Here is a 15,431-nt window from a genome sequence, read left to right as displayed (position 1 = left end):
GCGCCATCATCCGAATATCGCACATATAATTACTCACTAATAAATATACATAATTACTATAACAAACCCTATCTAGCTTCTTAGCTATTGCATGCAGTTGCTGTTAAGATCAATAATTATTAGGTTAAATCGTCATTTATTTATTTATTTAAGTACACCATCTGATACAAAACAATTTTCTAAGCCTGATGTTACAATTTATTGTTCTAAAGTAAATACGAAAAATACTCCCTAATTACTATAAAAAGATTAAACTAATAATATGGCTACAATTAAAAAAAAAACAAAATAAGAATAAACCTATTAATTGAAATAGAAAAAAGAAAAAACTACTTATTTGACTTTGCAGTCTTGTTAGGTCTTTGAAGTCGAGACTCATTACGAAATCAAAATATTATGTATACTAGGAAAAATATGCATAAATAATTCTATTAAAAGGTGTGAACTGCATAACTTTAACATTAGACATAAAATTGCCAAACCCAGTTTTAGAACTAGCAAGGCAAATAAGTCTATTACCATAACAGAATTGCCTGACAAAACATTCAAGATATATTTAAAAACTGTTTTAATGGCAAATGGTAGGTGCTAATTTTTGTGACTGAATAAGTGATTTTATGTCCAATTTGGAATAAAAATATTGTATTTGAATAGTATCTACAATAAAATGTATTTACAAGCCTAAGGTAAGTTACAAACAACAAACACAAAATAAACCAGAGAAAAATATAATTTCTCAGACATAAAAAGCAGTTTAATCAAGGCCGATTATAATCGATTGTCAGCGGAGCAGCGAGGAAAATTAAACGACACTTTGGGGTGGACATAACTTCGGACGCAATAAATTGGTCCCGACACAAAAACACGCCCAAAAAGAGTTAAGCGTTCGGTAGATCGTCGAATACAGATTACGGGGCGCAGGTGTTAAATAAAAATAATAAAATCCGACGCGGACGATGTAAAAAGAAGAGTGGAGTCGTCCGCTCGGCGCCGAACGAGGCATTATTTCGTTCGCAACGGCGGAACAACAAAAAACGTGTACCCATCGAGTTAAACGAAGCCAGTGCAAGCTTTTGATATTTGCCATTCAGAGTCAATCACCGCGGTAATCTCTTTAATACATTATAGCTTTAAACCCATAGACTAAGAATATAATAATAATAATAATAGACTTTAATAACAATCTTTAAATAGTTTTAGATTTAAATTTAGTTATCAGTAGACATCGGCACAGATTGTTTTGCTTTCGCATAGACCTCCCCCATGCTCTTCCAGTGTTCTCGGTCACGACATGATCTACTGCACGTCACACCAGCGGCATCTATTAAATCTTCGCTCCATCTACGACTCGGCCTCCCTCTCTGTCTTTATCCTTCTCTAGGATACCATTCTGTTACTATTTTGGTCCATTTTTCTTGATTGCCTCTTATTAGGTGTCCTGCCTATTGCCATTTGAGTTTACTAATAGTTTGTGATACGTCGGCAATGTTTGTCCTTTTTCTTATATCTTTTGAGTTTATTCTATCGCTTTTCTTAATCCTTAGTATACTTATTTTTATGTTATGTTGTCATGTTTTTACATTGTTGAGACTATCGTTGGTTAGACTAATAATATACTACGGTATAAATGACTTTCGATGATGCATGACCAATTTTGATTTGGCAATGTGTGCTTGAGCTAGTGGTAAGCTAGTTTATTATTCAATATACTAAGGAGCTAATGCCAACTTTTTATGAATAATTGTCAATCAAAATCGGTTACAATAACAATAGATGCGCTTTCCTTTTTCTATCTTGCTGTATCTCCGTTAGAAATCTTCTTTTCTCACTCACGCATTATTCATCTATACCAGAGGTGCTCAAGTATTGGTCGATCGCGATTGCTTTATGATCGAGTGCTTTTTAAGTCGATCTCGAGAACAAAATCCGATATAGAACTTTTCACAGATTTGACGAGTAATTACGTACCATCTTATGAAAAGTATGCTCAGGACATGCAGTGTCATACAGATTTAACATCCAAAGTCACTCCTTAGTTAAGTTTGGAACTTTAGACACTAGAACGCGTTTGTTTTGTAAGAACAAATAAACTCGCAATTTTGAATAATTATGAGTTTTTTCATTGACATTTTAGAGCAGAACTATACTCACCTCAACAGAAAAAATGCATATTATTGTGCCCAAAACTAATATCTATGTCATCGTGACCACTCTACATAGACGACAGTCCTTCACATCACACATAGTGGAAGCCTCTCAGAGTCGATCGATCGTAGTCTAACAATTTTGAGGTAGATCGCCAGCAGTTCAAGCTTGAGCATCCCTGATCTATACGCTAGAATATCTGGGGCCGTTACACCAGAAAGTCTTACATGAACCATGGAATGTTAGCAGATTGCTGTTAAGCTTTGATAACTTACAACCGCGATCATGAATCACGTATGGCAGTAGCGATGTTACGTTTCCCAGAAACGTTTTGCAATCAGAGATGGAAATTACGTGAAATAAATGCGGCTGGGCGTGCTGTGTGGGTGTAGTGAGAACTGCAATTAGAGAATTCAACTCACCGCTCACGTATGAACAGATTGCAACCAATATAACACTTGGACCCCTCGAAATTGGACGAATTAAGAATCGCATGCAATTTGTTTCAATACCAATCTTTAATGGAAACATACCCATTCTCCGATATACATTTTCTATCTTACTGAAATATTTCGTTAATAAGTTTCGCTTTCTTTTGGTCTTTTGTTTGGGAAGATTTATGTTTTTTTGTTATAAAGTAATAATAAAAATGTAACTTTAACAAAAACCTGATGTAAAAATAGAGCTACAATTAGTAGGTAAAAGTTTTTATTTAAATCCTACTGTCATCATATTTCTTATCAAACGAGTGTGGCCACTAGTAATGATGGCCTTTGAAGAACAAATAAAATTAATGTTTTAAATTCATGTCTACTCACGATTAACTATCCTAAAGGAACGATATTATTTATAAAAATACAGCAGACTTTTACTAAATAAATAAATATTTTGATTAAAGAAATACAGTAGATATTAATAGCAAACATACTTATTCAGTTGACGAACGTATTATTTTTCCATCTGCATTAAAATAACAGAGTCTAAGTGGTCTCCCTTGAACCGTACGGAAGTTAAAGCTTAACATCTGAGCTTTTCACACGAGATTCCTTACAAAAATACCACCAGAGGATAGAAGTGTTCAGTTTACTCAACTGTTACAAGGGGACGTATAAATTGTAGGATTATCGGAGCATCTCTCGTGATCCCAGCATCCTGCGTTCACATTTGAATAACAAGGCATTCACGGCCTAAACTTTTTCTTGGCTTTTTTGTTAGTGCATTAACATATTTTGTTGCTTATAATTAAATAATCCTTTTGGATTTTGAGACTTATACTATTAGCCTGGCGCGACTTTGCTCGGATTTAAATAAAATAAATAAAGATAAAAGATAACCTTTTGTACAATAACAATGAATACGTCACTCATTATAGAAAATTTATTGCAAGAAATTTGTACCAAATTGTGTTAATTTCATCAATTTCGTCAACTGTCCCTAACTATAAGCATCTTTGTTATTTCCTTCCTATAAAATATTTGTTTTATTTAATATAGCCCACTCTACATTCTAAGAAATGGTATTTTTTTAAATTCAGTTTTGAAAGCCTTCATGCACACTATTGAAAAGTTTATCACAATCTATAAGATTTATATTTATTAACAAGATAACTGTTGATGTTGCTGTATCACACATAGTAATTTTGAAATGTACATTTATTAGGGCACACTTTGTATTGTGGTTATTAAACGGGACTGATATGTAAAGCTCGGTGGGCTAGTGTCGGCTTGAGTCGACTTACGGAACACTATCAGCCAGAGCAAAATTTACCCGAGTAATTGATATTACAATTATAATTTTACGCACTTAAGCTTTACGAATATAAAAAAAGAATTATTTTGTATTATTTGTCTCGCGTTGATGAAGTTTTCAGTTCTATCGAACAAACGAGCGTACGGGTCACCTGGTGGTTAGTGATAATAGGAACGTTGCCGTTACGTTTCAGGAAGATGTATACGCTTTCTTTAAGGTTCCCATATCGTATGGAATTGAAAACATCACGCAAGGATTCATTTCACAGTTTGGTTGTATCTAATTGAAATAAAATTCCCTAAAAACCACAACTGTGGGCACCTTAGCTCACCAGGCGCTCTTATAGCTTCATGACGTTTACCAAGTGTTGTTGCAATCTTTTATCTTATTGTCACTCCCTATGATTAAACAATATATTTCTATTTTTTTGGCTGGTTGGAGGAGTCTCTACCACCACCTTCGCAAGCAAAATAGGCGACGTCGAGGTGCGAAAACTGCCCGTGAGAATAAGAAGACCATAACTGTGCAAGAAAGCCCCAACAACCCTACTAAACAAATTAACTAAGAAAATATATTAACTTTGCTTAACGTCGTCAGTAAAATGTGCGCTTTTAAATCAACGCTGTTTACCACAGGCCACCCAGCGAAAACTATTTGAATCTACAGCAACTCATACAAATATTTCTGGGCATCATATCTTATTTTATTCTTCGATAAAGTAATGGAACAGCCAATAAAACAATTTGTTAGCGATATCCGATGACCGAATGCCTCGAGATACCATAATCTAACAGTGAATCGGCGCTCGTGACAATAGCCACGACGGGCACTCCCACATTCCCGGCCAGACTAACTATCGCAAGCTTCGTACAGATCAAACATTAATATTCATCGTCCAACTGAATTCCATTGCATATTTAGATCATTTCTTGGACCAACGACAGGAAACAGAACATTACAGAGCATTGAGCATTACCACATACGAGTAAGTAATTAATATCCATCGAGGGTAAAACTATTCGACGTTTGAATCTTCCTGCAATTGAACAGAATAAATAATCATTATTCGATATCGTTTCAAGTGATGAGAGTAACCAAATCCCTCCTTGGCACATGAAGGATAGTTACAACTGATGAACTATCCTTTGATATTCTATCGGCATTCATGTAGAAAGACAAAAAGAATCCCCTTTGTATATTTTTTATGGAAGAGCAGGACAAATGAGCATACATACGGGTTACCTGCTGATATTGATATATAATATATTATAAATGTAATAGAAATATATTTACTCACCATAGGGAGTGACAAAAGTATTGCATCAACACTTGGTGAACGTCATGAAGCGACATCAGTTCATTTACCCTTTAGGGACAGTTTGACATAGGTAGAAGAACTGATAAGAAACTCCCAGCCCATCATTTTACTGTGTAAACATTACTGTGTTTCGGTCTGAAGGGCGCCGTAACTAGTGAACTTACGGGCCAAATGAGAGTTAACATCTTATGTCTTAAGGTGACGAGCGCAATTGGAGTACCGCTTAGAATTTTTTGGTTTTTCAAGAATCCTGTGCGGCACTGCATTGTAATGGGTAGGGCGTATCAATTACCATCAGCTGAATGTCCTGCTCGTCTCGTCCCTTATTTTCATAAAAAAAAACTTTTAAATCATTTAACAACTTATAGCCTACTTAATTTAATATTAAACAATTTTAGGTGGCGTGCGCAGAACCAGACAAGAACCATGCTACATTATCGTCTATATAATGTCTTCTTAATGTCACTTTGTACTGTGTAGGTACATTGAGTAAGGGCTCGCTGTATACAGTTTTACACATTTGCTTTGGTTAATTTTCAACTACCGTCTTGAACGAGTTATCTCGAGAATGTTATAATATCAAAATGAGAATCTGTTAGAGATGTTAAGCTAAAACTGCTGTTTAAATGGTCTACATTAAACTTGTCAGCGCACAACTTAAGATGCATTACACTTTATAATTGTCTTTATGGAACGTGCTCGACATACATCAGCAAAAAAACGAACAAGTGCAAGACGTAAACAAACATTTTTAATTTGTATGGCGGCATTTTTTTAATTTACCAACTTGGTTTTTATTTTAATATAGCCGTAATACTAATACACATTTTGTCAAAAATTTCAGTTCTACCCGCTGACAGCTATACGGACGGTGGTTATCCTGTCTATGCGGAACTCTTAAAGATAATTTAGTATTTTAGTTAAATGCGAGGCGAAGAGATAAAGAATTATTTTCCTATAACGATGAAGAACATCCGAAGAGCCGGATATATTACAATTAACCACCAATATATAACAAGTAATGTTTTTAGTTTACGCGAGCCAATTACGTACAAAATGCAAATATTTACTCACGCCGATTCGCAAAGCTTATGTTTGCATACTATTAGTAAGGAAATCCACGCGGAATGCGATACGCTGTTTAAATTTGTTGTACATGTTATTGTTTCTCAACAAATACCACTATTTAGTGGGGTAACGCCCTAGATCGTAAACTGCTACACTAAAAACAATACGTTCTCAGTATTTATGCAAGGGTCGTCGACTCGTAAACATACGCGGCCAGTTAGGAGCAGCATTCTACGGAGTCCTCGTCGTAATAGTGACGTAGTCTATTCAGAGTCTGCAAACACTCGAATACAGAAATATTGTAACTAACTTTCATTTGTTTCAACAAACAGCGCCTGATTCTGTTACTTGTGTTGAATCTTGAATAATCGTCCACTATATGACGACAGTAATAGGATACATAGGTGAACTATTAGAAAGTTTATCTGAGTTGGCACGCCCACCGCACGATCAACATAAAACAAAATGTCGACAAAACTGTGAATGAAAACGTGCTCAAAAGTGCTTACTCCTGAACGAGCTGACTGTCGCTTATATGTCAACAAATTGCTACGTACGGTTGCAACGTTCCGGATATTGAGGAGCCTGTACACTAATATAATAATATTGACACACTTTTTACACAAATTATCTTGTCCCAGGTTAAGCATATATAGCCTGTGTTATGGGTTACAAGACAATGATATATTTAATACAATATACTTACTTAAACATACATATATTCATATTTAAACATACATAAATACATTTAAACATCCATGACTCGGAAACAAACATCTATATTCATCATATAAATGCTTGTACCTACCGGGATTCGAACCCGGGACCTCTAGCTTAGTAGGTAGGATCGCTAACCACTCGGCTATACAGGCTTTCAAACTAATATAAATGGTAATACTTATGGAGTGCAAAATACGAACATATTAAGAATCTTATACCGATAAATGATCGTTAATATTTTATGTAAAAAGTGATCATTATTTTTATGAATATTATCAGATTGTGGAAGACTTTCCCCGTTTAGCTTAGATATGAAATACACTATATTTGCGACCGCCTTACCATACTAAATCACTGCTTACTCGATGGTGGACTATAAGTCACCTGTGAGGCGACATGTTTAACGCGGTATGCTATAGGTTTCTATATAACAGACACTTCAATTTAATTCATATGTATCTAGATATATTTATGTAGTGTTTCGCGTAGGACGACACCTATACGTTATTCCCACGCCCAACTGCATTTAATGAGAGACGTTTCCTTATTTATTGCTGTAATCACTTTGATGTAGCGTCTTGATCGCTTTTAAACGGACACGCTTTTCGTTAGATTTAAAGATACCTCCTCTTAATGATTTCTTGTTCCTGATATATATATTAAGCGTTCATTGAAGAAAGATTCCTTTAAACTTATTTTGTTTCTCAAAAGTTCGGTCTAGGAAAAAAATGCGCAAGAAAGTCTTTCATATTATGCTCCTTTAAAAATAACACCATTAATATAATGTGGTACAAAAGTAAATGCTAAAAACAGTCACAATTGAGTCCCTGGCTGTTATTTACATAATCTACAATTTAGGAATAAGATTTAGCCTTTAAAGTAATATTTAATAACACTTTTAAATTTGTATATAGGCGTCTGAACAGTGGCCAGAATGGGAACGATGTGCATTATGTTATAGAAGTGTAATATTGGGACGACCAAGCCTTGCTCGGATTTTTAAGAATGTATAAAACTTGGATTCGAACCGGGGTCTTCTGCTTTCCGGATCACCCAATGTCGCATCTGAGCTATTATAGTTTTGTATATGAGGGCAAAATTTACCTTTGTATTCTAATGTTAATGTAGCTCTCATTAAAACACGGATAAAACTAAATTTTTTTTGAACCTAGCTAGATCGATTTCTCGCCCCCGAAACTATCTGTATACTAAATTTCATTAAAATCGTTAGAGCCGTTTCCGCGATTCAGATTATATATATACAAGAATTGCTTGTTTTAAAATATAAGATACATTAAATAGGAGCAGATCTTATAATTAATATTTACCCATTTATATCACAGGCTTTAATCTCTATTCTACATAAAATAACTACTGGCGCCGAATCCTACCATGGCATGGCACATTTGTAATATAAGTCTGTACAATACTGCAGTTGTTACCACACCAACTAATTACTAATGAGCGTGACTTCAATCCTACTAGAATTTTAATGAATATCGATGTTTTAATTCTTATTTTCTTCTTTAGTAAAGAGCTAATTTTTAATACCACCGACATAAGAGGATGATGTTACGTGGTTATTGACCAAAACTGCACAAATCATTACATCTATATGAGTCATTACATCTATATGAGTACTGTCGTAATTTCTTCTAAATTTAGTGGGTTAACTGTTAAATTAAACCTGTTTTCAATTGACTTAGCTAACCACGCCTTGCATGGCTGTAACAACGAGTTCAAGAGAATAAAACCCAGTTCTTTACAATTTACAATAAGAATTATTTTTATTCTGGACCATATACACCTCCCAACGACGTTTATCATTGACAATCTCGCATTTAGAAGGTGGAATAAATGATGGGTTTGTACTCTTCCAGCGGAGCCGGCGCGGAACAATGGCGGGCGAGCATCGTGGACGTCAAGGGCACGCGCGACCTGCGAGGTGTTGGCTCTACATGAAAAAAAAAAACCCGCGACGCACCGTCGTTTCGATCGGGATATCTAGGGCTGCCACTTTATAGTTTTGGTAAAGTATTTTTTTATCGAATTCATAGACAAACAAGCGAGACTTGACATGAGTGACTGAGTAGTTGTAGTTGACAGGGCGTATGTATAAAGTGTACTAATAAATTTCATAATGAATTATTGATAACTGTTCCTATAATATTAATATTTTTGTACTCTATTTAGTAGATATGATAATACTTAATAATTGTTTATCACACCGCCAGATTTGTTTTCAATTACCAACTTTGGCTTGGTCAATATTTTCAACATAATACATTTATTCCTTTTCTTTCCCTCCATAGTGCCGCAAAATAAATTCTAAGCAAAGCAATATATTGAGAGCCTACATAAAGCTGTTTGACCTCATTCATGTGGCTAATTTAGTGATTCAGAGGCATGTAAATAAATCAGGAACTCATAATATGTTTTCAATTACAATTCACATGATGAATGTGAGTAATGAGTATAAATAACGAGCCCGCACGAACCATCATCTCGTATTATTCCTTGTAAAATTAATATTTAAGAATGACATTACTTCAAAAAAAAAATGATAAAGACTATAAAAGTAACAATAGTTAGACATTTATTTCAGGACAGTTAATTTTACTCATTTGAAGTTCCCATTCCCGAAAATGTCTGCAATTTATATCATATCCTATCTTCACTGCGGTACTATACGTGTAATATCATTTCAAACCCATCACTTAACATCATCACATTTAAAACATCAACAACGCTTTACAGACAATCTTTTTTATTAATCTATGCTTCACACATTTATTTTAAGTTACCTACGTCACACGAAAGTTTTAATGCTAAGAATGACTTCTCCATATTATAGTTGCAAAACGGTACACACTGGCAGTGTTTGTTAAGAAAATAAAATTATTATAATAATTGTTAATTTGCATCATTGTAATTAGATTTGAATTCAATTTTTGGCGTATTCATTCAAATCACTTAAATCAAAATAATATTATAGTGTCGACAAGCGCCAACCCTAAACACGCCGCCTATTATATTTAAAAATGACCCATCTCAATGTCGAAGGATTCCTCGAAATGAAACCAGCCTTTGTAGGAGCCTCCGAACAGCTTTAGATTCTCATTTCTGACACCTCTCGTAAAACATGTCTGGCTGTGGTTATTTGAAAATATTACGACCATATAATATAATTTACATTTTATTTTTCTGATAAGAACTGACGGAGCGGAGAGTAGGTTCAGTTCTGATGATAGCTGATACGCCCTGCCCGCAGCAATGTAGTACTGCTCAATGTTGAAAATCCAACCCTGTGCTCGTCACCCCGAGACATAATTCATAAAGTAATAATTATTGATAATCAAGTAATCACCAGCTACTTACTCATGAAAGGAAAACAATGCGTACAAAATATTGTTTGACGGTATGCCGCTGTGGTAATTGATACACATGTAGCTAACGTATTGTGTAAGTGTGTATTGTATGATTTTTTTATGTCAACAAGCATTTTTTGAGAATCCTGTTAGTCAAGATGTATTTGCACCTAACAATGAAGCAATGGTCATTTTCACACAGGACACAACACTGGTATACCATCAGACATACTCAATATATTTATTGCATTTTACAACGATATTATATGTTTTTATATATAATATAAGGCAAGAGGCTCAGGGGATGAAGAGACAACCGCCCATGGACATCCGCAACAACAGGTGTCCAGAAATGCGTTGCCGGCCTTTAAGGGTGGCTCTTTTCTTGATGGTCCCTAAGTCGTATCGGTTCGTGTAAACCGCAGCCGGTAATTGATTCCACAAAGTTGCTGTACGAGGCAAAAAAATCTTGCAAAACGCAAATCATGAGCTTCCTTGTGCGGTGTTTCCGGGACGATACGACATGGGTACCTTCAAAAAGGCGCGTACACCTTACTTAAAGGCCGGCAACGCTCTTGTGATTCCTCTGGTGTTGCAAGAGAATGTGGGCGGCGGTGATCACTTAACACCAGGTGACCCGTACGCTCGTTTGTCCTCCTATTCCATAAAAAAAAAACAAACGCGCTGTGGAATCCCAGACATCAACATGATAGGGGTGGTTCTTTGCACGTAATGTCCGGTGTTGGAATTCAGCTGCTGGAATCAACCCGGACAGCTCCTCTGAGCACTCTCCCTGATAAATGCTGCAGAAAATGCAGAAAGAACCCACATCTCATTATCATGTAATGTAATGACATACCAGACGGACAACTTGGATATCTGTATCTGTTGTGCCGACGCAAGCTACAATTGTCACTCGATATTCCAGTGGGCAGAATGGCAGCAGTGAATGAGTTGCACGTGCTTTATATTTTCTTAATTTTTATTTAAACCAACTGAGATATTATATTGTATTTATGTACTAACAACACAAGTATTTTGTTGTCCACAGAGATCGGCATAGACATTGCTATCGCTGACAATATATACAACAACATAATTCTAATGCACTAATATGTGGGCCAATAATGGCCAAGTGTTATTTGGACTTGCGGCCAGTCTTTGCTTCAGTATGTGAAACTCAATGAACACAGAACATTAGTAATGATTGATTGCAGGTATCATGGATCACCACCACAAGAGAATCCCATAGGTAAATATTTAAAAAATTAAATAATCATTAAATTGTGGTACTAATTAAATTATTAATTATTAAATCCTAATGCCCGTCCTAATCCTAATCCTCCACAGTGCCATTTTCTTCCACATACTATAAAGCTATGGAATGAGCTTCCTTGTGCAGTGTTTCCTGGACGATACAACATGGATACTTAAAAAAAAGTGTGTACACCTTCCTTAAAGGCTGCCAAGGCTACTGTAATTCCTCTGGTCTTGCAAAAGAATGTGGGCACCAGTGGGAATACCAGCAGCATTCTTGCCATTAAACGCCACCTGGTGGTGATAAATAGTATAATAGTCTTAATTATTTTAAATAATGAAAACCTTATTTTATAAGTATTAATATTTTATTATTTATTTATAAGTGTTTAAATTAAAAAACAGTATTTGTGTCTTTCAGTACAATACATAGTTGTCTCAAATAAGCTTTATGCGCCATCTAGAGGTTTTTTGATACACTACTTGTGTTGTCATTGTAAATATATAGTGAAAAAGGATATAGAAGGATAAAAATAAGTTTTACATATTAACACTTATAAAAAGCTAAGAAAGACTTTGTGGGTTATCTCTTTTAGTAGGTTACATTATCCTACTAAAGAAATAATGTAATGAAGGCTTTAAGAATGATGACTTTTTTAAGGTACATGAAGCCAAACAAACATGTTGATACTCAGATAGTAATTCTACTGGATCAAGGTTCCAAGGAACGGCAGGGGTAAATTCTTAGCTTGAAATTCAAACATTTTCATTCAATATAGGAAATTAAATACCTTATTGAATGACATCACTTCTGAGAAGAATAGGCACAAGAAACTCAGCAGCCTTCTGATATTTAATACACACCTTTTGTGATTCCTCTGGTGTTGCAAGAGAATGTGGGCGGGGGTGATCACTTAACACCAGGTGACCCGTACGCTTGTTTGTCCTGCTATTCCATAAAAAAAAATATTAAATAAAGTCTCATCCCAATATTATATAATACTATAAAATTTATTATTACATAGCCTGGCCGTTCTATTTCCAATCTGTTGTATCATTAATTGTCATTTATGTTATAGTAACCTTTAACAAACAAAGATTTTTAACAATTATTTTAAACTTTGTAACATACTTGTTTTAAAATATTCTGGGATCATGTTGTAAAAGCATATACAATGTCCAACAAAAGACTTACTCACTAAACTTAACCAAGTAATAGGCATAACAATTTTATGTTAAACAACAACAATTATTGTCAATAAAGAACACAATTACTGTCATTATATCATCCTTTAGAACTATGATGTGGGATATAACAAACAAAAATGGCAGTGATGCAACATGAGCTCTAATAAATTCAATTCAAATTAGGAAATGCTTTACAGCAATATGAATATGTAGTTAAACATCTGTACGGAAACAAATCAACTACCTCTGTACTTGAATTCTCTAATTGGAGTTCAAATATAATTGGAGATTCAAGACACAGGGTAATACTTTACTTGGCAGTCACACAATGATTATGACAGTGAACAACAAACAGTGTAAAACCATGATAGTTTAAAAAAGATGAGATTGGTCTCACTTTTCCTTTGCTTGAAATAAGCAAAATATTTCTATTGTCATCTTAATGTATAAATTGGCATGGCACTAAACTTGCAGAATATTTCTGTGGTTTCACATGTAATCTAGAAAGGTATATAAATTTATAAAATATAGCATTTAAAAGCAAATAAGATACATGAACTATAGCTACTAACATCTAAAAACTAATCTACAAATTAATAGTAATATCATAGAAGATGTACTTCACATTTTATTCAAAACATATTGTTAGCAAAAATTTATAAAACTATTTACAGATGTTATCACATGTCACACAAACAGAGCAAAGCAATCTTATTAAATTTTCTGTAGGACTTATGAAACTGAGAATAGCTTCTTTGAATTTAATGAAACAGACAACAATATTTTTATAATAGTATTACTCTTATTATTTACTTCTTTTCACTTAAAATAATTTAGTAGAAATATTATCATTAACTGCGAAATTTATAGGTACATTTTATAAATCAATGGTGTTCTCGTTTATACATGTGAATTAAGCATTAGAGAGAAATGAATCTACATAGTACATTAATACATGAAGTCTTATTGAAATTTTAAGTCCTGATGGAAGTTGGAACCGATCATGATCTGTTTTTGTTGGGATGATAACATAAAAACAAACATTAAAAAATGTAATAATTAAAGAAGTTGGAAAACACATAAATCAAAATTGTACTCGAAAGACTCACCCATAATAGAGGCAATTCCTTAAAAAAACACTATGTGAATAAAATTTTAATTTTATACACAAACACTGAAAACATCACACAACAGCGGCCATATTACTATTTTAAATTTCTAGCACAGTATTGCTGCTGCTAAAAATGTTGTGTCAAAACAATGACTATTAACTTTATTAAATTATTATCATTGTGTTCAATAATCTTCATTCACAAAATAATCTAAATAAATAAATTTCAGTTACTTTGAAAACTACATACTTATGCTACACGCATAATATATATTCTTTTAATTATTATTTATTTTATTCAATTATTTTTAATTTTTTTAATTAATTTAAAAAATGTAAGTTCGTAATATTAAAAAAACGAAAGTTCAGGGTCGCGTTTAGTTCTTTCCGTTATTTATCATCTCCAGCCTAGCGCCTAGCCTCTAAGAAAAAAGCGATTCACTCGATTGTATGAAAGGTGCAGTCATTGATGGATTGACAGATGACTGCTATAATCTTGTAAAAAACGATGATTAATCAACATACTGTACTAGTGTTTCAAACTTTGTAAAATGACTGCACGATCCTAAGCTAAATTTAAATTTTTACTTAGGCAGTTCCGCCTCTTACTGTGTAGTACTTACACCCTCTTTGATCATCTCGTCCCCACAAAGTGCGACGACGTCGATACACCTTTTCTGGGCAAAAAGGTCTGGAAACCCATATTCACCTGGTCGCTTGAGGGGATATGCTAGATTACCCTTTTAAGCTACTTCAAACTTGAGAAACCCGTCTCCATTTCAGGACCTTTTAGTAGACCAGTTGAATACGGTTTTATACCAACATGCTTCTAATATTGTATTATAAAACCATATTTACTACGTGTCTGACTCAGCGAAAGTCAATTTAATCATAATCTAGAATAATATTAGTTATATTATGTATTATTGATTTATGTGAAAACTTATAAGTCTATCTATTACCTTTCTAGCTATTTTTCTTTTTTCCAGTTAATCTTAGTTATCGAATAGTACACGTATATTTGAAAGACTGTATTAGATGACCCCTATAGCTCAGTGGTTAGTGACCCTGCTGAGCTAGAACTCCTAGGGTTCGTATCCTGGTAGGCACAATCATTTATATAATGAACATGAATGTTTGTTCCCAAGTCATGGATCTAATCGAACAGATTTTATCCATAAATCTTTACGACTCCTGTCTTGTGGGTCTCTGAATTAAAAATAACGGGAAAAGTGAAAGGCAAATATTTTTTTATACAACCTAGTTCTAAAATAATAAAAACTGTGTGGTGTTGTGGTACACCGGGTAGGAACGAAGTTCCTTATTATAAAAATATTAATTTTAAGTTCTATTCTAGGTATGAAGAAAATAATTATTCGGGTGTACATTTTTTATTATGATTTTTTTATTGATAAAAAAAAACAAACTACTTTACAAAGTGTATATATTATATATACATTTTACAAGATATATATAGGGTGTCCCAGAAAGAATGGATAATCCTTGA

The 15,431-nt window shown here is 34.1% G+C and overlaps 1 protein-coding gene across 1 annotated transcript in view; it reads right to left on the bottom strand.

Annotated features, from left to right (window-relative positions):
* The window catches only part of LOC126965295 (bone morphogenetic protein receptor type-1B), a 156,101-nt gene extending 142,062 nt beyond the window's left edge, over window positions 1–14,039 (bottom strand). The window contains exon 1 of the mRNA XM_050808816.1: window positions 13,923–14,039. Coding sequence (XP_050664773.1) covers window positions 13,923–13,926 — 4 coding nt within the window. The 5' untranslated portion in view covers window positions 13,927–14,039. The remainder of the gene's footprint in view (window positions 1–13,922) is intronic.
* Window positions 14,040–15,431: the final 1,392 nt, after the last annotated feature.

Source organism: Leptidea sinapis, chromosome 7, assembly GCF_905404315.1.
Source record: "Leptidea sinapis chromosome 7, ilLepSina1.1, whole genome shotgun sequence".
Lineage (NCBI taxonomy): Eukaryota > Metazoa > Arthropoda > Insecta > Lepidoptera > Pieridae > Leptidea > Leptidea sinapis.
This window is presented reverse-complemented; position numbering and strand designations above follow the sequence as displayed.